Below are 25,541 nucleotides of genomic sequence, written 5' to 3'. Positions count from 1 at the left end.
TCGGTGGCAGAAGGGAACGTCAGAAGCCTGCAACACGAGACTAAGTTCATGCTCTGTTTCTGGCTTTAAAAATGAAGGGACTGGCCAGGTGTGGTGGCTCACACCCGTTACCCCAGCACTTTGGGAGGCTGAGGTGGGCAGATCACTTGAGGTCAGGAGTTCAAGAGCAGCCTGACCAACATGGTGAAATACCGTCTCTACTAAAAATATAAAATTAGCTGGGCGTGGTGGTGCATGCCTGTAATCCCAGCTACTCAAAGACACTGAGGCAGGAGAATTGCTTGAACCTGGGAGGTGGAGGTTGCGGTAAGCTGAGATTGTGCCATTGCACTCCAGCCTGGGCAACAAGAGCAAAACTCTGTCCCCCCAAAAAAATAGAAATACAGATACAAAAATTAGCCAGTCATGCTGATTAGCGCCTGTAATCCCAGCTACTCGTGAAACTGAGGCAGGAGAATTGCTTGAACCAGGAGGTGGAGGTTGCAGTGAGCCAAGATGGCACCACTGCACTCTAACCTGGGCAACAGAGCAAGATTCCATCTCAAAAAAAAAAAACATAAAAATAAATAAAATTAATACAGATGTTCCGTGGGTGCTCACGAGAAAGACTGGGGCTGGGTAGACCAGAGAGACTTCCTTGGGAGTGAAGGTCTGGTGAAGAGATGTGGCTGCCGTGTGCCAAGGGAAACACACAAAGACCTCTCCAGAACTCTTCTGAGGAACAAAAGCCTCAAGCTGCCAGGGGAATGGCAGTCAACCCTGTTGCCCCCAGAGCAGAGGCGAGACCTTGTGCTTTCCCCCTCAAACAGGGCAGGAATATATCCTGGGCTCTGACTTGGAGATCTCCTGACACCAGGGGAGGGACAGGATCACTGTAACTAAGAGACCCAGGGCCCACCTAGGACTGAGACAACAAAGAGAACTTGTCCACCCACAGGCCTGGAGATGCAAACAGCAGCCGTCAACAGGAGGAGGGGGTTAAGAGAGGAAGGTCACTTACAGCACAAAGCCTTGCTAGGGAATTGTGAAGCTGGTGGTCCACTGTGGTAACCATGGTGACAAGCCCACCTCCCACTCGACTCCTGGCTGGACCGGCTCAATCACCCTCCGGGCCTCCCTGCTCCTTACACAGTAACAGCTCAGCAGAACCAGCCCATGTCCTAGTCTCTACTGTTGTCCTATGCACATCTAGCCTTCCAGAAAAAAAAAAAAAAAGGCCAGAGATGGAAACTGAGAGAAAACAACCCACTGCAAAGAAGCAATGCAACAAACAGATGTTAATTTCATCTCAGGTCAGCATCAGCAAGTGCATGTCCACAGCAAGTGCGCTGCAAATGAATACAGAACCAAAAAGACACAAGAAAGAGAAACGAATACATCCTCCATCACAGTAAAAGATATTTTTTGTTTTTCTTGATACAGGGTCTCACTCTGTCTCCCGGACTGGAGTGCATGGTGTGACCTCAGCTCACCGCAACCTCTGCCTCCCAGGCGCAAGTGATTCTCCTGCCTCCACCACCCAAGTCGCTGGGACTGCAGGCGCCCACAACTACCACCCAGTTATTTATGTACTTTTAGTAGAGATGGGGTTTCACTATGTTGGCCAGGCTGATCTCGAACTCCTGACCTCAAGTGATCCACCTGCCTTGGCCTCCCAAAATGCCGTGATTACAGGCCTGAACCACGGTGCCCAGCCATCACCATAGTAAAAGATTTTAATACCATTTTTAGAAACTAAGATGTAGAATACAAAAAATAGCAAGGATATATAAGATCTAAGTAACAGGCTGGGCACAGTGGGCATGCTGTAATCCCAGCTACTCAGGAGGCTGAGGCAGGAGAATAGCCTGAACCCAGGAGGCGGAGGTTGCGGTGAGCCGAGATCACGCCATTGCACTCCAGCCTGGGTAACAAGAGTGAAACTCCGGCTAAAAAAAAACGATCAGATCTAAATAACAATTTAAAAGCCTGAGCTATTGGCTGTAGACAAAATAATGCACTCAAATGATGAGTGAATGTACTTTTTTTTGAGATGAAGTCTCCTTCTGTCACCCAGGGGAGTGCAGTGGCTCGATCTCAGCTGGCTGCAACCTCCACCCTCCTGTGGTCAAGCAAGCACATCCTGCTAATTTTTGTGTTTTTAGTAGAGATGGGTTTTTACCATGTTGGCCAGGCTGGTCTGGAATGTCTGGCCTCAAGTGATCTGCCTGCCTTGGGCCCCCAAAGTGCTGGGATTACAGGTGAGAGCCACTGCACCTGGCCAGAAATACCCTTTAAAAAGGAGAGGAGGGAGCGCCGGAGCGAGGCTGGCGAGAGTCTCGGCGGGCAGGCGCGCAGGGCCATGGTCGTGGCCCCCTGACAGGCCGTGGCCGCCTCCGTGAAGCGAAAGAGCGAGGGCGGTAGACCTGGGCCACCTCACCCCACTGCTCGCGGCGCTGCTCATCGACCTCACCGGGCGTGAAGAAAAGCCGCATTTCCGCGCGGCAGGACCCACACCGCCTGGACCCCGAGGACGATGTGTACCTGGACATCACCGACCGCCTTTGTTTTGCCAATCTCTACAGCAGACCAAAGAGTGCATCAAATGTACATTATTTCAGTATAGATAATGAACTTGAATATGAGAACTTCTACACAGGTTTTGGACCACTCAATCTGACAATGGTTCACAGATATTGTTGCAAGATAAATAAGAAATTGAAGTCTATTACAATGTTAAGGAAGAAAACTGTTCATTTTTCCAGCTCTGGTCAGAGAAAGCAAGCAAATGCTGCCTTCCTTGTTGGATGCTCCATGGTTATATATTTGGGGAGAACTCCAGAAGCAGCATATAAAATACTAATCTTTGGAGCTCCATCCTATATTCCTTTCGGGGTTTCTTAAAGTGTTGCCTGTGAACTGGTGCCCGTCTGTGATGTTTTGTTATCAGCCAGTGATGGGATAAATACAGAAGTTGAGGTGGAAGCCAGATGCTGTGCTGTGAGGACAGCCAGGCAGCCCCATGGAGAGGCCCATGTGGCAAGGCATTGAGGACGTCTGCCAATAGCTACATGGATGACCATCTTGGAAGACGCTCCAGCCCTGGGTAACCTTCAGATGACTGCTCATAGTTTGTCTGTAATCCCATCAGAGATGCTGAGCCTGAGACACTCAGCTAAGTCACTTCTAGGCTCCTCACCCACCGAAACTGTGTGAAGTAATAAATGTTTATCGTTTTAAGCTGTGAAAAAAATAAAATAAAAAGGAGAGGAGAAAAGGTCAATTTCCCTTATGGCAAATAAGACAAATTTAGTCTAATTTTCTGTTTTCTTTTTAGAAAATCCATACAGTGAGGGACAGACACTGTGGCTCACATCTGTAGTTTCACCACCTTGGGAGGCTGAGGCGGGCAGATTGCTGGAGCCCAGGAGTTTGAGACCATCCTGGGTAACATGGGAAAACCCAGTCTCTACTACAAATACAAAAATTGGCTGGGCATTGTGGTATATCCTTTTGTCCCAGTTAATCTGGAGGCTGAGGCACAAGAATCGCTTGAACATGGGAGGCAGAGGTGCAGTGAACTGAGATGGTGCCACAGCACTCCAGCCTGGGCAACAGAGAGAGACAAATAAGATACAGATAAACTTTGGGAAGAAAGAAGGAAGGGAGGGAGGGAGGGAGGGAGGGAGAAAAGGAAGGGAGAGGAAGGGAAAAACAAAGGAAGGAAATCCATGCAGTCAAAATAGCAATAACCAAAAAGTTGGTAAAAGTAAAATAAATATGTTTCTACATATAATATTGCAGGCCAGGCACAGTGGCTCATGCCTGTAATCCCAACACTTTGGAAGGCAGAGGTGAGTGGATCCCCTGAGGTCAAGAGATCGAGACCATCCTGGCCAACATGATGAACTCTTGTCTCTACTAAAAATACACACACAAAAAAAATTAGCCAGATGCAGTGGCACATGCCTGTAATCCCAGCTACTAGGGAGGAGGCTGAGGCAGCAGAATGGCTTGAACCTGGGAGGTAGAGGTTGCAGTGAGATAGCACCATTGCACTCCAGCCTTGGAGATGGAGGCTGCAGTGAGCTATGATCTCCCCACTGCACTCCAGCTTGGGGGACAGGGCAAGTCTCTGTCCCCAAAAAATAAAAGAAATAGAACATATTTATATTTTGCCAAAATCCTGCCTTCTACAGGCATCTAGTCTAATGGGACTGGGAGAAATCAGGGCAAATAACCTCATCCCAATATACATTATAATAGGATGTCACTGGCGTGCTGTGGGCATGCAGAGGTGGGAAGATGAGGGAAGGCATCACAGAGGCTGTGGAGTGAATTGATGTCAAGGAATGGGTGGTTCCCTTCAGAACCACATATGTGCAGGACCCCAGACAGAAAACACACATGCAAAGTCGAGTGGCGGGCATTTGGAAGGAGCAGTGAAACCAAGCCAGGAGACACCAGGATGGTGAGCCGGTTTGGCTGCAGAGAGATTGTAGAGAGGGTGGAATTGGCACTGTGGACCTGGCCTCGGTTTCAAAAGACATCAGCTAAGGAAGCTGTTCAGGTGGGCAGTCGGGGGTCAGACCTGTGCTGCTTTGGAGAGACGTTCAGGTGGCACTAGGAAGCCCCCTGGCTTGGGGACAGGCTCCACGAGACCCCAGGAGGGAGCATTTGGCAGTGCATTCGAGTGATGCGATGGAGACCTGAATTATTATTTATTTGGAGACTCTGCCTCTAAATGAATAAACAAATAAAGCAGACGGGATAATGAGCACAATATATTTTACCGTAAAAATGCACTCTCAAAGAATACATGAATGACAGATCCACTATGCCATTCTTACACAAATCCCAAAAGGATTTTTAAAAGAAAATGACAATGTAAAATACTGTGAACAAACACACCTGAAAGGTATGTCCTCTTAAAGATAGGCAAAAATTAAACCCCATGGAATCCAGTAGTACATTTTCCCTGGGGATGAGCATAGATTTGCATGGATACATCTGCAAGGAATGTCTGTGTGTCTGGCAAGTTAGGTAACCTTTCTCTGATGTCATTTTCTCGTCTGTCCTTAGACACTCATATTCTAGGTCATGGTTAGGTGATGACTGCTGTTCACCTCTCCAGACTCAGCACCTGTCACTGCCACCTGGATGGTGTGGGAAACACCTGACCCTGCCCTGGTGCCTCCTGGAGCCAAAAGGACATTCCCTTTCCTCCCTGCCAGGAAGCTCAGCACATTGCTGCAGGGGTGCTGGGTGCTGTGGGGCCAGAGTGGAACCGAGTCCAAATCATTCTGCTCACTACACTGCCTCCAAGAAATCTGGAGAAAGAAAAGTGACTTCATTTTGGAGAGCCAGCAAACCAAGAACATGACAGGTGGATGTCCTACTTAGCCATCTTAAAAGGCATGAATCTCAGGCAGGCGGATCACAAGATTAGGAGTTCGAGAGCAGCCTGGCCAACATGGGGAAACCACGTCTCTACTAAAAATACAAATATTAGCCAGGCATGGTGGCGCATGCCTGTAATCCCAACTACTTAGGAGGCTGAGGCAGGAGAATCACTTGAACCGGGGATGGGGAGGTTGCAGTGAGCGGAGATCATGCCACTGCACCACTGTACTCCAGCCTGGGTAAAAGAGCAAGACTTCGTCTCAAAACAAACAAACCAAAAAAAAAAACAAACAAACAAACCAAAAAAAAAAAACAGGCATTAATATAGAGGCCAGATGTGGAGGCCTGTAATCCCAGCATTTTGGGAGGCCAAACTGGGAGGATCATGTGAGCCCATTAGTCTGAGACCAGCCTGGCAACATGGGTAAACCCTGCCTCTACCAAAAACAAAACAAAACAAAACTTAGCTGGGCGCGGTGGCGTGCACCTGTGGTCCCAGCTACTCGGGAGGCTTAGGCAGGAGGATCACTCGAGTCTGAGAGGCAGAAGTTGCAGTGACCTTTGATCACGCCATTGTACTCTAGCCTGAGTGACAGAGCCAGAAAAAAATAAAAATAAACTTAAAAAAAGGCATGAATCTCAAGCTTCCTTTGATATTGGGGAAAGGGGAACAAGGAGAGGGCTGAGGTCAGGAGGCAACTGGTCACCACAGACATCTGGGTGCTGGCGGGAATCTGGGTTTTCGTGGGAGTCCGAGGAGGTTGACAAACTTTTTTTCCTTTTTTTTTTTTTTTTTGGGATGCAGTTTTGCTCTTGCCGCCAAAGGCTGGAGTGCAATGGTGGCACAATCACAGTCCACTGTAACCTCTACTTCCCGGTGGAGGTGATTCTCCTCCCTCAGCCTCCCGAGTAGCTGGGATTACAGGCTCCCACCACCACACCAAGCTAATTTTTGTATTTTTACTAGAGACACAGTTTCACAATGTTGTCAGGGTGGTCTCGAATTCCTGACCTCGGCCTCCAAGAGCTGGGATTTAAGGCTGCTGCTGCCTGGCGGAAGGCTGCTAAACTTCTTTATCCTTGGTCAGGTCACAAAGGTCCTCTACATCTTTAACACAACCTTGTTTTTTTGTTTGTTTGTTTTTGAGACAGAGTCTCACTCTGTCACCAGACTGGAGTGCAGTGGTGGCAGGATCTCAGCTCACCGCAACCTCCGTCTCCCAGGTTCAAGTAATTCTCCTGCCACAGCCGCCCAAGTAGCTGTGACTACAGGCGCATGCCACCATGCCCAGCTAATTTTGTATTTTTAGTAGAGACAGGGTTTCATCATCTTGGCCTGGATGGTCTCGTGATCCACCTGCCTCAGTCTCCCAGAGTGCTGGGATTAGAGGTGTGAGCTGGGACAGGGAAAGAGGGATGCGGAGACCATGAAGATGCTTTTGGATAATGCTCTGAGGTTGGGACAGTGGCAGGAAACACCATTAACCCCACAACACCACTGACCCCAGGAGATCCAGACACTATTGACCCTGGATGTCCAGGAAAAGAGACCAGCCTGGCAGTTACATGTGTTGTTCTTCAAACTAGTTGCCCAGTTGGAATGACCGATGACATCAGAGATTCCAACCTTCCTGATTGGACTGCACTCCGTGGGCGCTCGGAAACCCAGGTACACAACAGTATCTTCTCAGAGCTGTTCTCCACTCCTGACTTCTCCGCAGCCTTGAGAATAGATAACGCACTTTTACTGGTCCTAATAGAGTGTGGAAGAAGGCTTTGGACAGAACAGAAAACAGGTTCCGTAAGAGGGAACACAGTTTGGGAGACACCATGGCCAGCTGTCAACTGCAGCCGCAGCTTGAGGAGAGGAGCCCCCAGCCTAGCATCTCGGGGTATCCCCTCCTGGAGGTGACAGATGATGAACTGCCAGGAGTATCAGGTGAGGGGACTGCAGGAAGAAGAGATGGGAGAGGATTGACTAAGAAGAAGGAAGAGGGCCGGGCGAGGTGGCGCGCACCTGTAATACCAACAGTATGGGAAGATGAGGCGGGTGGATCACCTGAGGTCAGGAGTCAGAGAGAAGCCTGGCCAATATGGTGAAACCTTGTCTCTACTAAAATACAAACATTGGCTGGGCGGTAGTGGTGCGTGCCTGTAATCGCAGCTACTTGGGAGGCTGAGGTATGAGAATCGCTCGAGCCTGGGAGGTGGAGGTTGCAGTGAGCCGAGATCGCGCCAAGGCACTCCAGTCTGAGTGAAAGACTGAGACCCTGTTTCAAATAAAAGGAAGGGCCCACAAGTTGGGAAGAAGCTCCTGAGGAGGGTGTGTGGGAAGAAAGGAGGGACTCAGGCCAGGCCCAGTGGCTCACACCTGTAATCCCAGCACGCTGGGAGGCTGAGGCAGGCGGATCACTTAAAAACAGGAGTTTGAGACAGCCTGGCCAAAATATTGAAACCCCGTCTCTACAAAAAGTACAAAAATGATCTAGGTGTTATGGCGGGCACCTGTAAGCTGAGCTACTTGGGAGGCTGAGGCAGGAGAATCACTGGAACCCAGGAGATGAAGGTTGCAGTGAGCTAAGAAGCCACCACTACTCTCCAGCTTGGGTGACAAAGCAAGACTCTGTCTTAAAAAAAAAAAAAAGAGGGACTCAGAGAGCCAGGGACCACGGAAGGAAATGAGGAAGCATTCTGAGGAGAAATGGAAGAATGGGGAGGAGGAGAGGCACAAGGGGTTCAGCAAGGGAGAAGCCAGCAGCCTGTGGGGCTGGGAGGATGGAGAGCGGTTTGGGGTTTTGGGTCGGGGTCTAAGGTGATCAACTGCAGAATCGTTAATTACACCGTGGCCTGCTTTCTTTACTCAGTCCCTTGGGTAGATCCCGGCACCCCGAGTAAGTTCCTTTATCGGAACATGAAGAGGGAGTGGTCGGACGAATCTAAGGAGGAGCCCAAGGAGGAGACAGACAAGAAGCCTGAGGAGACCTGGGTGCTGGACCCCCTGTCTGGGCTCAAGATTGAGTTAAAGCAAGAGCCAGTGTCACCCGTGCTCCCTGAGGACTACAAGGCTTTCAACACGCTGCCTGGTAAGAGGACACCCCAGAGAGCACCTCCAATCCTGTTCTTTTAAAAAAGAAGCTTCCCATAACTACACTTTTCACATGGGAAAAATATGCCCCGCAGTGGGTGAGCTCTCCATGCAGGAGGACTTGACGTTCCGAAGCATCACTTATGAGGGACGCTTAGGAGGCCATAGAGGACTCGGCTAGACTTGATAAGGGTCTGTGATTGGGATAAGAAAGTCTGGTCTCAGGCTAGGCGTTGTGGCTCATGCCGGAGATCCCAGCACATTGGGAGGCTGAGGCAAGAGCATCGCTTGAACTCAGGACTTGGAGGCTGCAGTGAGCTATGACTGCACCACTGCACTCCAGCCTGGGTGACAGTGCAAAACCCTGTCTCAGAAAAACAAAGGCCAGGCACGGTAGCTCATGCCTGTAATCCCAGCACTTTGGGAGGCCAAGGTGGGTAGATCACCTGAGGTCAGGAGTTGGAGACCAGCCTGACCAACATGGTGAAACCCTGTCGCTACTCAACATAAAAAATTAGACAGGTGTGGTGGCGCAAGCCTGTAATCCCAGCTACTCAGGAGGCTGAGGCAGGAGAATCACTTGAACCGGGGAGGCAGAGGTTGCAAGTGAGCCGCGATGGTGCCACTGCATTCCAGCCTGGGTGACACAGTGAGACTCTGTCTCCAAAAAATAAATAAAAATAAAGACAAAATAAAAAAACACAGAAAGCACTTTCAGCTGTGCGCTCTGAAACTTAATGTCTCTTGCTGACTTTATTTGCTTTTTAGAGGCAGTCTTGCCCTATCACCCAGGCTGGACTGCAATGGTGTGATCTTGGCTCACTACAACCTCCGCCTCCTGGATGTAAGCGACTATCCTGCCTCAGCGTCCCGAGTAGCTGGGATTACAGGCCAGGATCACACCACGCTGGCTAATTTTTTATATTTTTAGTAGAGACGAGGTTTCACTGTGGTAGCCAGGATGGCCTTGAACTCCTGACCTCATGCTCGCCTCGGCTTCCCAAAGTGCTGGGATTACAGACATGAGCCACCATGCCCACCTCCTATGTTTGTCTTCAACCTGGCTGCCAGCTTGGAATAACCAGTGACATGAGAGATTCCAGTCTTCCTGATGGACTGAACTTTGTTGGCACTTGGGAGCTCAGGTGGACGACAGCATCTTCTCAGAGCTGTTCTCCACTCCCTCCCGACTGCTACCCAGCCTTGAGAATACAGAGTGCACTCTTCTGGGTCCTAGTCGAGTCTGGAAGAAGGCTTTGGATAGAACAGGGACTAGGTTCCGTGGGAGGGAACAGAGTTTGGGAGAGATCATGGCTAGATGTCAACCGCAGCCACAGGTTGAGGAGAGGAGCCCCGAGCCTAGCACCTTGGGGTGCTCCCTCTGGAGGTGGTAGATGATGAAGTGCCCGGACCATCAGGTGAGGGGACTGCAGGAAGAAGAGATGGGAGAGGATTGACTAAGAGGAAGGAAGAGGGCCGGGCGAGGTGGCGCGTACCTGTAATACCAACAGTATGGGAAGATGAGGCGGGTGGATCACCTGAGGTCAGGAGTCAGAGAGAAGCCTGGCCAATATGGTGAAACCTTGTCTCTACTAAAATACAAACATTGGCTGGGCGGTAGTGGTGCGTGCCTGTAATCGCAGCTACTTGGGAGGCTGAGGTATGAGAATCGCTCGAGCCTGGGAGGTGGAGGTTGCAGTGAGCCGAGATCGCGCCAAGGCACTCCAGTCTGAGTGAAAGACTGAGACCCTGTTTCAAATAAAAGGAAGGGCCCACAAGTCGGGAAGAAGCTCCTGAGGAGGGTGTATGGGAAGAAAGGAGGGACGCAGGCCAGGCCCAGTGGCTCACACCTGTAATCCCAGCACGCTGGGAGGCTGAGGCAGGCGGATCACTTAAAAACAGGAGTTTGAGACAGCCTGGCCAACATATTGAAACCCCGTCTCTACAAAAAGCACAAAAATGATCTAGGTGTTATGGCGGGCACCTGTAAGCCGAGCTACTTGGGAGGCTGAGGCAGGAGAATCACTGGAACCCAGGAGATGAAGGCTGCAGTGAGCTAAAAAGCCACCACTACACTCCACCTTGGGTGACAAAGCAAGACTCTGTCTTAAAAAAAAAAAAAAAAAAGAGGGACTCAGAGAGCCAGGGACCAGGGAAGGAAATGAGGAAGCATTCTGAGGAGAAATGGAAGAATGGGGAGGAGGAGAGGCACATGGGGTTCAGCAAGGGAGAAGCCAGCAGCCTGAGGGGCTGGGAGGATGGAGAGCGGTTTGGGGTTTTGGGTCGCGGTCTAAGGTGATCAACTGCAGAATCGTTAATTACACCGTGGCCTGCTTTCTTTACTCAATCCCTTGGGTAGATCCCGACACCCCGAGTAAGTTCCTTTACCGGAACATGAAGAGGGAGTGGTCGGACGAATCTAAGGAGGAGCCCAAGGAGGAGACAGACAAGAAGCCTGAGGAGACCTGGGTGCTGGACCCCCTGTCTGGGCTCAAGATTGAGTTAAAGCAAGAGCCAGTGTCACCCGTGCTCCCTGAGGACTACAAGGCTTTCAACATGCTGCCTGGTAAGAGGACACCCCAGAGAGCACCTCCAATCCTGTTCTTTTAAAAAAGAAGCTTCCCATAACTACACTTTTCACATGGGAAAAATATGCCCCGCAGTGGGTGAGCTCTCCATGCAGGAGGACTTGACGTTCCGAAGCATCACTTATGAGGGATGCTTAGGAGGCCATAGAGGACTCGGCTAGACTTGATAAGGGTCTGTGATTGGGATAAGAAAGTCTGGTCTCAGGCTAGGCGTTGTGGCTCATGCCGGAGATCCCAGCACATTGGGAGGCTGAGGCAAGAGCATCGCTTGAACTCAGGACTTGGAGGCTGCAGTGAGCTATGACTGCACCACTGCACTCCAGCCTGGGTGACAGTGCAAAACCCTGTCTCAGAAAAACAAAGGCCAGGCACGGTAGCTCATGCCTGTAATCCCAGCACTTTGGGAGGCCAAGGTGGGTAGATCACCTGAGGTCAGGAGTTGGAGACCAGCCTGACCAACATGGTGAAACCCTGTCGCTACTCAACATAAAAAATTAGACAGGTGTGGTGGCGCAAGCCTGTAATCCCAGCTACTCAGGAGGCTGAGGCAGGAGAATCACTTGAACCGGGGAGGCAGAGGTTGAAAGTGAGCCGCGATGGTGCCACTGCATTCCAGCCTGGGTGACACAGTGAGACTCTGTCTCCAAAAAATAAATAAAAATAAAGACAAAATAAAAAAACACAGAAAGCACTTTCAGCTGTGCGCTCTGAAACTTAATGTCTCTTGCTGACTTTATTTGCTTTTTAGAGGCAGTCTTGCCCTATCACCCAGCTGGACTGCAATGGTGTGATCTCCTGCCTCAGCTGAGGTCAGGTTGAACTCCTGACCTCATGCTCGCCTCGGCTTCCCAAAGTGCTGGGATTACAGACATGGACCACCATGCCCACCTCCTATGTTTGCCTTCAAACTGGCTGCCAGCTTGGAATAACCAGTGACATGAGAGATTCCAGTCTTCCTGATGGACTGAACTTTGTTGGCACTTGGGAGCTCAGGTGGACGACAGCATCTTCTCAGAGCTGTTCTCCACTCCCTCCCGACTGCTACCCAGCCTTGAGAATACAGAGTGCACTCTTCTGGGTCCTAGTCGAGTCTGGAAGAAGGCTTTGGATAGAACAGGGACTAGGTTCCGTGGGAGGGAACAGAGTTTGGGAGAGATCATGGCTAGATGTCAACCGCAGCCACAGGTTGAGGAGAGGAGCCCCGAGCCTAGCACCTTGGGGTGCTCCCTCTGGAGGTGGTAGATGATGAAGTGCCCGGACCATCAGGTGAGGGGACTGCAGGAAAAAGAGATGGGAGACTAAGAAGAAGGAAGAGGGCCGGGCGAGGTGGCGCGCACCTGTAATACCAACAGTATGGGAAGATGAGGCGGGTGGATCACCTGAGGTCAGGAGTCAGAGAGAAGCCTGGCCAATATGGTGAAACCTTGTCTCTACTAAAATACAAACATTGGCTGGGCGGTAGTGGTGCGTGCCTGTAATCGCAGCTACTTGGGAGGCTGAGGTATGAGAATCGCTCGAGCCTGGGAGGTGGAGGTTGCAGTGAGCCGAGATCGCGCCAAGGCACTCCAGTCTGAGTGAAAGACTGAGACCCTGTTTCAAATAAAAGGAAGGGCCCACAAGTCGGGAAGAAGCTCCTGAGGAGGGTGTGTGGGAAGAAAGGAGGGACTCAGGCCAGGCCCAGTGGCTCACACCTGTAATCCCAGCACGCTGGGAGGCTGAGGCAGGCGGATCACTTAAAAACAGGAGTTTGAGACAGCCTGGCCAACATATTGAAACCCCGTCTCTACAAAAAGCACAAAAATGATCTAGGTGTTATGGCGGGCACCTGTAAGCCCAGCTACTTGGGAGGCTGAGGCAGGAGAATCACTGGAACCCAGGAGATGAAGGCTGCAGTGAGCTAAAAAGCCACCACTACACTCCACCTTGGGTGACAAAGCAAGACTCTGTCTTAAAAAAAAAAAAAAAAAAGAGGGACTCAGAGAGCCAGGGACCAGGGAAGGAAATGAGGAAGCATTCTGAGGAGAAATGGAAGAATGGGGAGGAGGAGAGGCACATGGGGTTCAGCAAGGGAGAAGCCAGCAGCCTGAGGGGCTGGGAGGATGGAGAGCGGTTTGGGGTTTTGGGTCGCGGTCTAAGGTGATCAACTGCAGAATCGTTAATTACACCGTGGCCTGCTTTCTTTACTCAATCCCTTGGGTAGATCCCGACACCCCGAGTAAGTTCCTTTACCGGAACATGAAGAGGGAGTGGTCGGACGAATCTAAGGAGGAGCCCAAGGAGGAGACAGACAAGAAGCCTGAGGAGACCTGGGTGCTGGACCCCCTGTCTGGGCTCAAGATTGAGTTAAAGCAAGAGCCAGTGTCACCCGTGCTCCCTGAGGACTACAAGGCTTTCAACATGCTGCCTGGTAAGAGGACACCCCAGAGAGCACCTCCAATCCTGTTCTTTTAAAAAAGAAGCTTCCCATAACTACACTTTTCACATGGGAAAAATATGCCCCGCAGTGGGTGAGCTCTCCATGCAGGAGGACTTGACGTTCCGAAGCATCACTTATGAGGGACGCTTAGGAGGCCATAGAGGACTCGGCTAGACTTGATAAGGGTCTGTGATTGGGATAAGAAAGTCTGGTCTCAGGCTAGGCGTTGTGGCTCATGCCGGAGATCCCAGCACATTGGGAGGCTGAGGCAAGAGCATCGCTTGAACTCAGGACTTGGAGGCTGCAGTGAGCTATGACTGCACCACTGCACTCCAGCCTGGGTGACAGTGCAAAACCCTGTCTCAGAAAAACAAAGGCCAGGCACGGTAGCTCATGCCTGTAATCCCAGCACTTTGGGAGGCCAAGGTGGGTAGATCACCTGAGGTCAGGAGTTGGAGACCAGCCTGACCAACATGGTGAAACCCTGTCGCTACTCAACATAAAAAATTAGACAGGTGTGGTGGCGCAAGCCTGTAATCCCAGCTACTCAGGAGGCTGAGGCAGGAGAATCACTTGAACCGGGGAGGCAGAGGTTGAAAGTGAGCCGCGATGGTGCCACTGCATTCCAGCCTGGGTGACACAGTGAGACTCTGTCTCCAAAAAATAAATAAAAATAAAGACAAAATAAAAAAACACAGAAAGCACTTTCAGCTGTGCGCTCTGAAACTTAATGTCTCTTGCTGACTTTATTTGCTTTTTAGAGGCAGTCTTGCCCCATCACCCAGGCTGGACTGCAATGGTGTGATCTTGGCTCACTACAACCTCCGCCTCCTGGATGTAAGCGACTATCCTGCCTCAGCGTCCCGAGTAGCTGGGATTACAGGCCAGGATCACACCACGCTGGCTAATTTTTTATATTTTTAGTAGAGACGAGGTTTCACTGTGGTAGCCAGGATGGCCTTGAACTCCTGACCTCATGCTCGCCTCGGCTTCCCAAAGTGCTGGGATTACAGACATGAGCCACCATGCCCACCTCCTATGTTTGTCTTCAACCTGGCTGCCAGCTTGGAATAACCAGTGACATGAGAGATTCCAGTCTTCCTGATGGACTGAACTTTGTTGGCACTTGGGAGCTCAGGTGGACGACAGCATCTTCTCAGAGCTGTTCTCCACTCCCTCCCGACTGCTACCCAGCCTTGAGAATACAGAGTGCACTCTTCTGGGTCCTAGTCGACTCTGGAAGAAGGCTTTGGATAGAACAGGGACTTGGTTCCGTGGGAGGGAACAGAGTTTGGGAGAGATCATGGCTAGATGTCAACCGCAGCCACAGGTTGAGGAGAGGAGCCCCGAGCCTAGCACCTTGGGGTGCTCCCTCTGGAGGTGGTAGATGATGAAGTGCCCGGACCATCAGGTGAGGGGACTGCAGGAAGAAGAGATGGGAGAGGATTGACTAAGAGGAAGGAAGAGGGCCGGGCGAGGTGGCGCATACCTGTAATACCAACAGTATGGGAAGATGAGGCGGGTGGATCACCTGAGGTCAGGAGTCAGAGAGAAGCCTGGCCAATATGCTGAAACCTTGTCTCTACTAAAATACAAACATTGGCTGGGCGGTAGTGGTGCGTGCCTGTAATCGCAGCTACTTGGGAGGCTGAGGTATGAGAATCGCTCGAGCCTGGGAGGTGGAGGTTGCAGTGAGCCGAGATCGCGCCAAGGCACTCCAGTCTGAGTGAAAGACTGAGACCCTGTTTCAAATAAAAGGAAGGGCCCACAAGTTGGGAAGAAGCTCCTGAGGAGGGTGTGTGGGAAGAAAGGAGGGACTCAGGCCAGGCCCAGTGGCTCACACCTGTAATCCCAGCACGCTGGGAGGCTGAGGCAGGCGGATCACTTAAAAACAGGAGTTTGAGACAGCCTGGCCAACATATTGAAACCCCGTCTCTACAAAAAGCACAAAAATGATCTAGGTGTTATGGCGGGCACCAGTAAGCCCAGCTACTTGGGAGGCTGAGGCAGGAGAATCACTGGAACCCAGGAGATGAAGGCTGCAGTGAGCTAAAAAGCCACCACTACACTCCAGCTTGGGTGACAAAGCAAGACTCTGTTTTAAAAAAAAAAAAAAAAAAGAGGGACTCAGAGAGCCAGGGACCAGGGAAGGAAATGAGGAAGCATTCTGAGGAGAAATGGAAGAATGGGGAGGAGGAGAGGCACATGGGGTTCAGCAAGGGAGAAGCCAGCAGCCTGAGGGGCTGGGAGGATGGAGAGCGGTTTGGGGTTTTGGGTCGCGGTCTAAGGTGATCAACTGCAGAATCGTTAATTACACCGTGGCCTGCTTTCCTTACTCAATCCCTTGGGTAGATCCCGACACCCCGAGTAAGTTCCTTTACCAGAACATGAAGAGGGAGTGGTCGGACGAATCTAAGGAGGAGCCCAAGGAGGAGACAGACAAGAAGCCTGAGGAGACCTGGGTGCTGGACCCCCTGTCTGGGCTCAAGATTGAGTTAAAGCAAGAGCCAGTGTCACCCGTGCTCCCTGAGGACTACAAGGCTTTCAACATGCTGCCTGGTAAGAGGACACCCCAGAGAGCACCTCCAATCCTGTTCTTTTAAAAAAGAAGCTTCCCATAACTACACTTTTCACATGGGAAAAATATGCCCCACAGTGGGTGAGCTCTCCATGCAGGAGGACTTGACGTTCCGAAGCATCACTTATGAGGGACGCTTAGGAGGCCATAGAGGACTCGGCTAGACTTGATAAGGGTCTGTGACTGGGATAAGAAAGCCTGGTCTCAGGCTAGGCGTTGTGGCTCATGCCTGAGATCCCAGCACATTGGGAGGCTGAGGCAAGAGCATCGCTTGAACTCAGGACTTGGAGGCTGCAGTGAGCTATGACTGCACCACTGCACTCCAGCCTGGGTGACAGTGCAAAACCCTGTCTCAGAAAAACAAAGGCCAGGCACGGTAGCTCATGCCTGTAATCCCAGCACTTTGGGAGGCCAAGGTGGGTAGATCACCTGAGGTCAGGAGTTGGAGACCAGCCTGACCAACATGGTGAAACCCTGTCGCTACTCAACATAAAAAATTAGACAGGTGTGGTGGCGCAAGCCTGTAATCCCAGCTACTCAGGAGGCTGAGGCAGGAGAATCACTTGAACCGGGGAGGCAGAGGTTGCAAGTGAGCCGCGATGGTGCCACTGCATTCCAGCCTGGGTGACACAGTGAGACTCTGTCTCCAAAAAATAAATAAAAATAAAGACAAAATAAAAAAACACAGAAAGCAGCTTCAGCTGTGCGCTCTGAAACTTAATGTCTCTTGCTGAATTTATTTGCTTTTTAGAGGCAGTCTTGCCCCATCACCCAGGCTGGACTGCAATGGTGTGATCTTGGCTCACTACAACCTCCGCCTCCTGGATGTAAGCGACTATCCTGCCTCAGCGTCCCGAGTAGCTGGGATTACAGGCCAGGATCACACCACGCTGGCTAATTTTTTATATTTTTAGTAGAGACGAGGTTTCACTGTGGTAGCCAGGATGGCCTTGAACTCCTGACCTCATGCTCGCCTCGGCTTCCCAAAGTGCTGGGATTACAGACATGAGCCACCATGCCCACCTCCTATGTTTGTCTTCAACCTGGCTGCCAGCTTGGAATAACCAGTGACATGAGAGATTCCAGTCTTCCTGATGGACTGAACTTTGTTGGCACTTGGGAGCTCAGGTGGACGACAGCATCTTCTCAGAGCTGTTCTCCACTCCCTCCCGACTGCTACCCAGCCTTGAGAATACAGAGTGCACTCTTCTGGGTCCTAGTCGAGTCTGGAAGAAGGCTTTGGATAGAACAGGGACTTGGTTCCGTGGGAGGGAACAGAGTTTGGGAGAGATCATGGCTAGATGTCAACCGCAGCCACAGGTTGAGGAGAGGAGCCCCGAGCCTAGCACCTTGGGGTGCTCCCTCTGGAGGTGGTAGATGATGAAGTGCCCGGACCATCAGGTGAGGGGACTGCAGGAAGAAGAGATGGGAGAGGATTGACTAAGAGGAAGGAAGAGGGCCGGGCGAGGTGGCGCGCACCTGTAATACCAACAGTATGGGAAGATGAGGCGGGTGGATCACCTGAGGTCAGGAGTCAGAGAGAAGCCTGGCCAATATGCTGAAACCTTGTCTCTACTAAAATACAAACATTGGCTGGGCGGTAGTGGTGCGTGCCTGTAATCGCAGCTACTTGGGAGGCTGAGGTATGAGAATCGCTCGAGCCTGGGAGGTGGAGGTTGCAGTGAGCCGAGATCGCGCCAAGGCACTCCAGTCTGAGTGAAAGACTGAGACCCTGTTTCAAATAAAAGGAAGGGCCCACAAGTTGGGAAGAAGCTCCTGAGGAGGGTGTGTGGGAAGAAAGGAGGGACTCAGGCCAGGCCCAGTGGCTCACACCTGTAATCCCAGCACGCTGGGAGGCTGAGGCAGGCGGATCACTTAAAAACAGGAGTTTGAGACAGCCTGGCCAACATATTGAAACCCCGTCTCTACAAAAAGCACAAAAATGATCTAGGTGTTATGGCGGGCACCTGTAAGCCCAGCTACTTGGGAGGCTGAGGCAGGAGAATCACTGGAACCCAGGAGATGAAGGCTGCAGTGAGCTAAAAAGCCACCACTACACTCCAGCTTGGGTGACAAAGCAAGACTCTGTCTTAAAAAAAAAAAAAAAAAGAGGGACTCAGAGAGCCAGGGACCAGGGAAGGAAATGAGGAAGCATTCTGAGGAGAAATGGAAGAATGGGGAGGAGGAGAGGCACATGGGGTTCAGCAAGGGAGAAGCCAGCAGCCTGTGGGGCTGGGAGGATGGAGAGCGGTTTGGGGTTTTGGGTCGCGGTCTAAGGTGATCAACTGCAGAATCGTTAATTACACCGTGGCCTGCTTTCTTTACTCAATCCCTTGGGTAGATCCCGACACCCCGAGTAAGTTCCTTTACCGGAACATGAAGAGGGAGTGGTCGGACGAATCTAAGGAGGAGCCCAAGGAGGAGACAGAGAAGATGCCTGAGGAGACCTGGGTGATGGACCCCCTGTCTGGGCTCAAGATTGAGTTAAAGCAAGAGCCAGTGTCACCCGTGCTCCCTGAGGACTACAAGGCTTTCAACATGCTGCCTGGTAAGAGGACACCCCAGAGAGCACCTCCAATCCTGTTCTTTTATAAAAGAAGCTTCCCATAACTACACTTTTCACATGGGAAAAATATGCCCCGCAGTGGGTGAGCTCTCCATGCAGGAGGACTTGACGTTCCGAAGCATCACTTATGAGGGACGCTTAGGAGGCCATAGAGGACTCGGCTAGACTTGATAAGGGTCTGTGATTGGGATAAGAAAGTCTGGTCTCAGGCTAGGCGTTGTGGCTCATGCCTGAGATCCCAGCACATTGGGAGGCTGAGGCAAGAGCATCGCTTGAACTCAGGACTTGGAGGCTGCAGTGAGCTATGACTGCACCACTGCACTCCAGCCTGGGTGACAGTGCAAAACCCTGTCTCAGAAAAACAAAGGCCAGGCACGGTAGCTCATGCCTGTAATCCCAGCACTTTGGGAGGCCAAGGTGGGTAGATCACCTGAGGTCAGGAGTTGGAGACCAGCCTGACCAACATGGTGAAACCCTGTCGCTACTCAACATAAAAAATTAGACAGGTGTGGTGGCGCAAGCCTGTAATCCCAGCTACTCAGGAGGCTGAGGCAGGAGAATCACTTGAACCGGGGAGGCAGAGGTTGCAAGTGAGCCGAGATGGTGCCACTGCATTCCAGCCTGGGTGACACAGTGAGACTCTGTCTCCAAAAAATAAATAAAAATAAAGACAAAATAAAAAAACACAGAAAGCACTTTCAGCTGTGCGCTCTGAAACTTAATGTCTCTTGCTGACTTTATTTGCTTTTTAGAGGCAGTCTTGCCCTATCACCCAGCTGGACTGCAATGGTGTGATCTCCTGCCTCAGCTGAGTTCAGGTTGAACTCCTGACCTCATGCTCGCCTCGGCTTCCCAAAGTGCTGGGATTACAGACATGAGCCACCATGCCCACCTCCTATGTTTGTCTTCAAACTGGCTGCCAGCTTGGAATAACCAGTGACATGAGAGATTCCAGTCTTCCTGATGGACTGAACTTTGTTGGCACTTGGGAGCTCAGGTGGACGACAGCATCTTCTCAGAGCTGTTCTCCACTCCCTCCCGACTGCTACCCAGCCTTGAGAATACAGAGTGCACTCTTCTGGGTCCTAGTCGAGTCTGGAAGAAGGCTTTGGATAGAACAGGGACTAGGTTCCGTGGGAGGGAACAGAGTTTGGGAGAGATCATGGCTAGATGTCAACCGCAGCCACAGGTTGAGGAGAGGAGCCCCGAGCCTAGCACCTTGGGGTGCTCCCTCTGGAGGTGGTAGATGATGAAGTGCCCGGACCATCAGGTGAGGGGACTGCAGGAAGAAGAGATGGGAGAGGATTGACTAAGAAGAAGGAAGAGGGCCGGGCGAGGTGGCGCGTACCTGTAATACCAACAGTATGGGAAGATGAGGCGGGTGGATCACCTGAGGTCAGGAGTCAGAGAGAAGCCTGGCCAATATGGTGAAACCTTGTCTCTACTAAAATACAAACATTGGCTGGGCGGTAGTGGTGCGTGCCTGTAATCGCAGCTACTTGGGAGGCTGAGGTATGAGAATCGCTCGAGCCTGGGAGGTGGAGGTTGCAGTGAGCCGAGATCGCGCCAAGGCACTCCAGTCTGAGTGAAAGACTGAGACCCTGTTTCAAATAAAAGGAAGGGCCCACAAGTTGGGAAGAAGCTCCTGAGGAGGGTGTGTGGGAAGAAAGGAGGGACTCAGGCCAGGCCCAGTGGCTCACACCTGTAATCCCAGCACGCTGGGAGGCTGAGGCAGGCGGATCACTTAAAAACAGGAGTTTGAGACAGCCTGGCCAACATATTGAAACCCCGTCTCTACAAAAAGCACAAAAATGATCTAGGTGTTATGGCGGGCACCTGTAAGCCCAGCTACTTGGGAGGCTGAGGCAGGAGAATCACTGGAACCCAGGAGATGAAGGCTGCAGTGAGCTAAAAAGCCACCACTACACTCCAGCTTGGGTGACAAAGCAAGACTCTGTCTTAAAAAAAAAAAAAAAAAAGAGGGACTCAGAGAGCCAGGGACCAGGGAAGGAAATGAGGAAGCATTCTGAGGAGAAATGGAAGAATGGGGAGGAGGAGAGGCACATGGGGTTCAGCAAGGGAGAAGCCAGCAGCCTGTGGGGCTGGGAGGATGGAGAGCGGTTTGGGGTTTTGGGTCGGGGTCTAAGGTGATCAACTGCAGAATCGTTAATTACACCGTGGCCTGCTTTCTTTACTCAATCCCTTGGGTAGATCCCGACACCCCGAGTGAGTTCCTTTACCGGAACATGAAGAGGGAGTGGTCGGACGAATCTAAGGAGGAGCCCAAGGAGGAGACAGACAAGAAGCCTGAGGAGACCTGGGTGCTGGACCCCCTGTCTGGGCTCAAGATTGAGTTAAAGCAAGAGCCAGTGTCACCCGTGCCCCCTGAGGACTACAAGGCTTTTAACAGGCTGCCTGGTAAGAGGACACCCCAGAGAGCACCTCCAATCCTGTTCTTTTAAAAAAGAAGCTTCCCATAACTACACTTTTCACATGGGAAAAACATGCCCCGAAGTGGGTGAGCTCTCCATGCAGGAGGACTTGACGTTCCGAAGCATCACTTATGAGGAACGCTTAGGAGGCCATAGAGGACTCGGCTAGACTTGATAAGGGTCTGTGATTGGGATAAGAAAGTCTGGTCTCAGGCTAGGCGTTGTGGCTCATGCCGGAGATCCCAGCACATTGGGAGGCTGAGGCAAGAGCATCGCTTGAACTCAGGACTTGGAGGCTGCAGTGAGCTATGACTGCACCACTGAACTCCAGCCTGGGTGACAGTGCAAAACCCTGTCTCAGAAAAACAAAGGCCAGGCACGGTAGCTCATGCCTGTAATCCCAGCACTTTGGGAGGCCAAGGTGGGTAGATCACCTGAGGTCAGGAGTTGGAGACCAGCCTGACCAACATGGTGAAACCCTGTCGCTACTCAACATAGAAAATTAGACAGGTGTGGTGGCGCAAGCCTGTAATCCCAGCTACTCAGGAGGCTGAGGCAGGAGAATCACTTGAACCAGGGAGGCAGAGGTTGCAAGTGAGCCGAGATGGTGCCACTGCATTCCAGCCTGGGTGACACAGTGAGACTCTGTCTCCAAAAAATAAATAAAAATAAAGACAAAATAAAAAAACACAGAAAGCACTTTCAGCTGTGCGCTCTGAATCTTAATGTCTCTTGCTGACTTTATTTGCTTTTTAGAGGCAGTCTTGCCCTATCACCCAGGCTGGACTGCAATGGTGTGATCTTGGCTCACTACAACCTCCGCCTCCTGGATGTAAGCGACTATCCTGCCTCAGCGTCCCGAGTAGCTGGGATTACAGGCCAGGATCACACCACGCTGGCTAATTTTTTATATTTTTAGTAGAGATGAGGTTTCACTGTGGTAGCCAGGATGGCCTTGAACTCCTGACCTCACGCTCGCCTCGGCTTCCCAAAGTGCTGGGATTACAGACATGAGCCACCATGCCCACCTCCTATGTTTGTCTTCAACCTGGCTGCCAGCTTGGAATAACCAGTGACATGAGAGATTCCAGTCTTCCTGATGGACTGAACTTTGTTGGCACTTGGGAGCTCAGGTGGACGACAGCATCTTCTCAGAGCTGTTCTCCACTCCCTCCCGACTGCTACCCAGCCTTGAGAATACAGAATGCACTCTTCTGGGTCCTAGTCGAGTCTGGAAGAAGGCTTTGGATAGAACAGGGACTAGGTTCCATGGGAGGAAACAGAGTTTGGGAGAGATCATGGCTAGATGTCAACCGCAGCCACAGGTTGAGGAGAGGAGCCCCGAGCCTAGCACCTTGGGGTGCTCCCTCTGGAGGTGGTAGATGATGAAGTGCCCAGACCATCAGGTGAGGGAACTGGAGGAAGAAGAGGTGGAAGAGGATTGACTAAGATAAAGGAAGGGGGCCGGGCGCAGTGGCTCACACCTGTAATCCCAGCACTTTGGGAGGCTGAGGTGGGTGGATCACCTGAGGTCAGGAGTTTGAATCCAGCGTGGCCGACACGGTGGAACCCTATCTCTACTAAAAACACAAACATGATCCTGGTAATACTGCTGCACACCTGTAATCCCAGCTACTCAGGAGGCTGAGGCAGGAGAAGCGCTTGAGCCTGGAAGGTGGAGGTTGCAGTGAGCTGAGAATGCGCTCCAGTCTTGGTGAGGGAGTGAGACCCTGTGTGGAAAAAAAACAAAAAAAGACAGAAGAACCCAGTCATCAGAAAGGAACACTTGAGGAGGGTATTAGGGAAGAAAGAAGGGACTCAGAGCGCAGTGCCTCACACCTGTAATCCCAGCACTTTGGGAGGCTAAGGCGGGTGGATCACTTGAGGCCAGGAGTTTGAGACCAGCCTGGCCAACATGGTAAAATCCTGTCTCTACAAAAAATACAAAAATGAGCTGGGAATTGTAGTGGGCACCTGTAATCCCAGATACCTGGTGGGGCTGAGGCAGGAGAATCACTGGAACACGGGAGATGGAGTTTGCAGCAAGCCGAGATGGCAACACTACACTCCAGCCTGGGTGACAGAGAAAGACTTTGTCTCACCAAAAAAAAAAAAAAAGGAGGGAGTCAGAGATCCAGGGACTAGGGAAGGAAAGAAAGCATTCTGAGGACAGAAAGATGGAAGAATGGGGAGGAGAAGGAGAGACACATCGGGTTCAGCAAGGGAGAAAGATGGAAAAATGGCTCACAGAAGCCAACAGTCTGCGGGGCTGGGGAGGATGGAGAGTGCATTGGGGTTTTGGGTTGGGGTCTAAGGTGATCAGTTGCAGAAGTATTACACGGTGACCTGCTTTCTTTACTCATCTCCTTGGGTAGATTCCAGCCCGCCTAATTTCCTTTCTTGGCAAAAGAAGAGGGACTGGTCAGGCGAATCTGAGGAGGAGCTGAAGGAGGAGATAAAGAAGGAGCGGGCCCCTGAGCCTGAGGAGACCTGGGTGCTGGACACCCTGTGTGGGCTCAAGATGAAGCTCAAACGACAGCGAGTGTCACCCGTGCTGCCTAAGCGCTATGAGGCCTTCAACACGCTGCTTGGTAGGAGGACACCCCAGAAAGCACCTCCAATCCTGTTTTTGTAAAAAAGAGGACAGTTTCCATAACCATGCTTTCTCAGTGGGAAATGCACCCCAGTCGGTGAGCTCTCCATGTGGGAGGACTCAGGATCCAAAGCATCACTACTGAGGGACACTTGGGAGGCCACAGACTATTTGACTAGAGTTGATAAAGGTCAGTGATAGGATAAGAAAGCTTGCTTTCAGGCCGGGCATGGTGGCTCATGCCTGAGATCCCAGCACATTGGGAGGCTGAGGCAAGAACATCACTTGAACTCAGGACTTTGAGGCTGCAGTGAGCTATGGCTGCACCACTGCACTCCAGCCTGGGTGACAGAGCAAAACCCTGTCTCAGAAGAAAAACCAAGTCCAGGTGCAGAAGCTCATGCCTGTAATCCCAGCACTTTGGGAGGCTAAGGTGGGTAGATTATCTGAGGTCAGGAGTTCGAGACCAGCCTGACTACCATGGTGAAATCCCATCTCTACTGAAAATACAAAATTAGATGCACATGGTGGTGCATGCCTGTGATCCCAGCTACTCCGGAGGCTGAGACAAGAGAATTGCTTGAACCCAGGAGGCACAGGTTGCAAGCGAGCCGAGATTGTGCCACTGCATTCTATCCTTAGTGGCAGAGTGAGAGTCTGTCTCCAAAAAATAAATAACAATAAAAGAAAGGAAAACAAAATCAAAAAAATGAAGAAAGCAGTTTAGCTGTCCTGTCTGAAACTTAATGTCCCTTGCTGACTTTTCTCATTCATTTATTCATTCATTCATTCATTTGAGAAGGAGCCTGCCCTATCGCCCAGGCTAGTGTGCAATGATGCAATCCCGGCTCACTGCAACCTCTGCCTCCCAGGTGGAAGCGATTCTTCTGCCTCAGCCTCTTGAATAGCTGGGATTACAGGCCAGCACCACCAAGCCTGGCTAATTTTTTTGTATTTTTAGTAGAGATGAGGTTTCACTGTGATAGCCAGGATGGTCTCCAACTCCTGACCTCATGATCTGCCTGCCTCGGCTTCCCAACGTGCTGGGATAACAGGTGTGAGCCACCGTGCCTCACCTCTATGTTTTTCTTCAAACTGTTGGCCAGGTTGGAATGATCAAAGACATCTGCAATTCCAAACTTCCTTACTGGAAGGACTGACCTCCGTGGGTGCTTGGGAGCTCAAGTGGACAACAGCATCTTCTCAGAGCTGTTCTCCATGCCCGAATTCTCCTTAGCCTTGAGACTAGAGAATGCACTCCTCTAGGTCCTAGTACAGGCTGGATGAAGGCTTTGGACAGAACAGGGACCAGGTTTCATGGGAGGGAACAGAATTTGGGAGAGATCATGGCCAGCTGTCAACCTCAGCCCCAGGTTGAGGAGAGGAGCCCCCCAGCCTAGCACCTTAGGGTACTCCTCCCGGAGGTGGTGGACAAGGATTGCCAGGACCATCAGGCGAGGGGACTGGAGGAAGGAGAGATGGCAGAGGATTGACCAAGAAGAAGAGAGGGGGCTGGGCACGGTGGCTTATGCCTGTAATCCCAGCATTTTGGGAGGTCATGGCAGTTGGATCACCTGAGGTCAAGAATTCGAGATGAGTCTGCCCAAATGGTGAAACCCTGTCTCTACTAAAATAACAAAAATCACCCAGGCAGTATTGGTGCATGCCTGTAATCCTAGCTACTTGGAAGGCTGAAGCAGAATTCTTGAGCCTGGGAAGCAAAGGTTACGGTGAACCGAGATTGCGTCTCTGCATTCTAATCTAGTTGAGAGAGTGGGACCCTGTCTCAAAAAAAAAAAAAGAAGAAGAAGAAAGAAAGAATGACCCAGAAGTCAGGAAGGAACATCTGAGGGAGTGTGTGGGGGAAGAAAGGAGGGACTAGGGCCGGGTGCAGTGGCTCA

The 25,541-nt window shown here is 51.2% G+C and overlaps 3 protein-coding genes across 4 annotated transcripts in view; 2 read left to right on the top strand and 1 right to left on the bottom strand.

Moving 5' to 3' along the window:
- The window catches only part of LOC118151649 (putative protein ZNF815), a 57,191-nt gene that overhangs the window by 18,288 nt on the left and 13,362 nt on the right, over positions 1-25,541 (bottom strand). The window contains 1 exon segment of the mRNA XM_078358376.1: positions 4,571-22,777. The gene's annotated coding sequence lies outside the window, so the exon portion shown is untranslated.
- LOC144580593 (speedy protein E3-like) lies at positions 7,050-16,074 on the top strand. The gene is made up of 5 exons (XM_078358348.1): positions 7,050-7,321; positions 8,247-8,465; positions 10,827-11,033; positions 13,256-13,462; positions 15,824-16,074. Exons 1-5 carry the CDS (start codon positions 7,213-7,215, stop codon positions 16,072-16,074), a joined length of 993 nt encoding a protein of 330 aa, XP_078214474.1. The 5' UTR covers positions 7,050-7,212.
- Positions 18,648-25,541, top strand: part of LOC118151643 (putative speedy protein-like protein 3) — a 15,184-nt gene continuing 8,290 nt past the window's right edge. Inside the window, exons 1-2 of one of the 2 annotated variants that reach the window (XM_035292006.3) lie at positions 18,648-21,033; positions 23,423-23,638. In XM_035292006.3, coding sequence (XP_035147897.3) covers positions 20,652-21,033; positions 23,423-23,638 — 598 coding nt within the window. In that variant the 5' untranslated portion in view covers positions 18,648-20,651. Of the gene's footprint in view, positions 21,034-22,590; positions 23,639-25,541 lie in introns of those variants that run through there. The other variant, XM_078358339.1, reaches the window with a different exon arrangement.

Source organism: Callithrix jacchus, chromosome 2 (assembly GCF_049354715.1).
Source record: "Callithrix jacchus isolate 240 chromosome 2, calJac240_pri, whole genome shotgun sequence".
Lineage (NCBI taxonomy): Eukaryota > Metazoa > Chordata > Mammalia > Primates > Cebidae > Callithrix > Callithrix jacchus.
The sequence above is the reverse complement of the archived record's forward strand: the minus strand, read 5'-3'. Positions and strand labels throughout refer to the sequence as shown.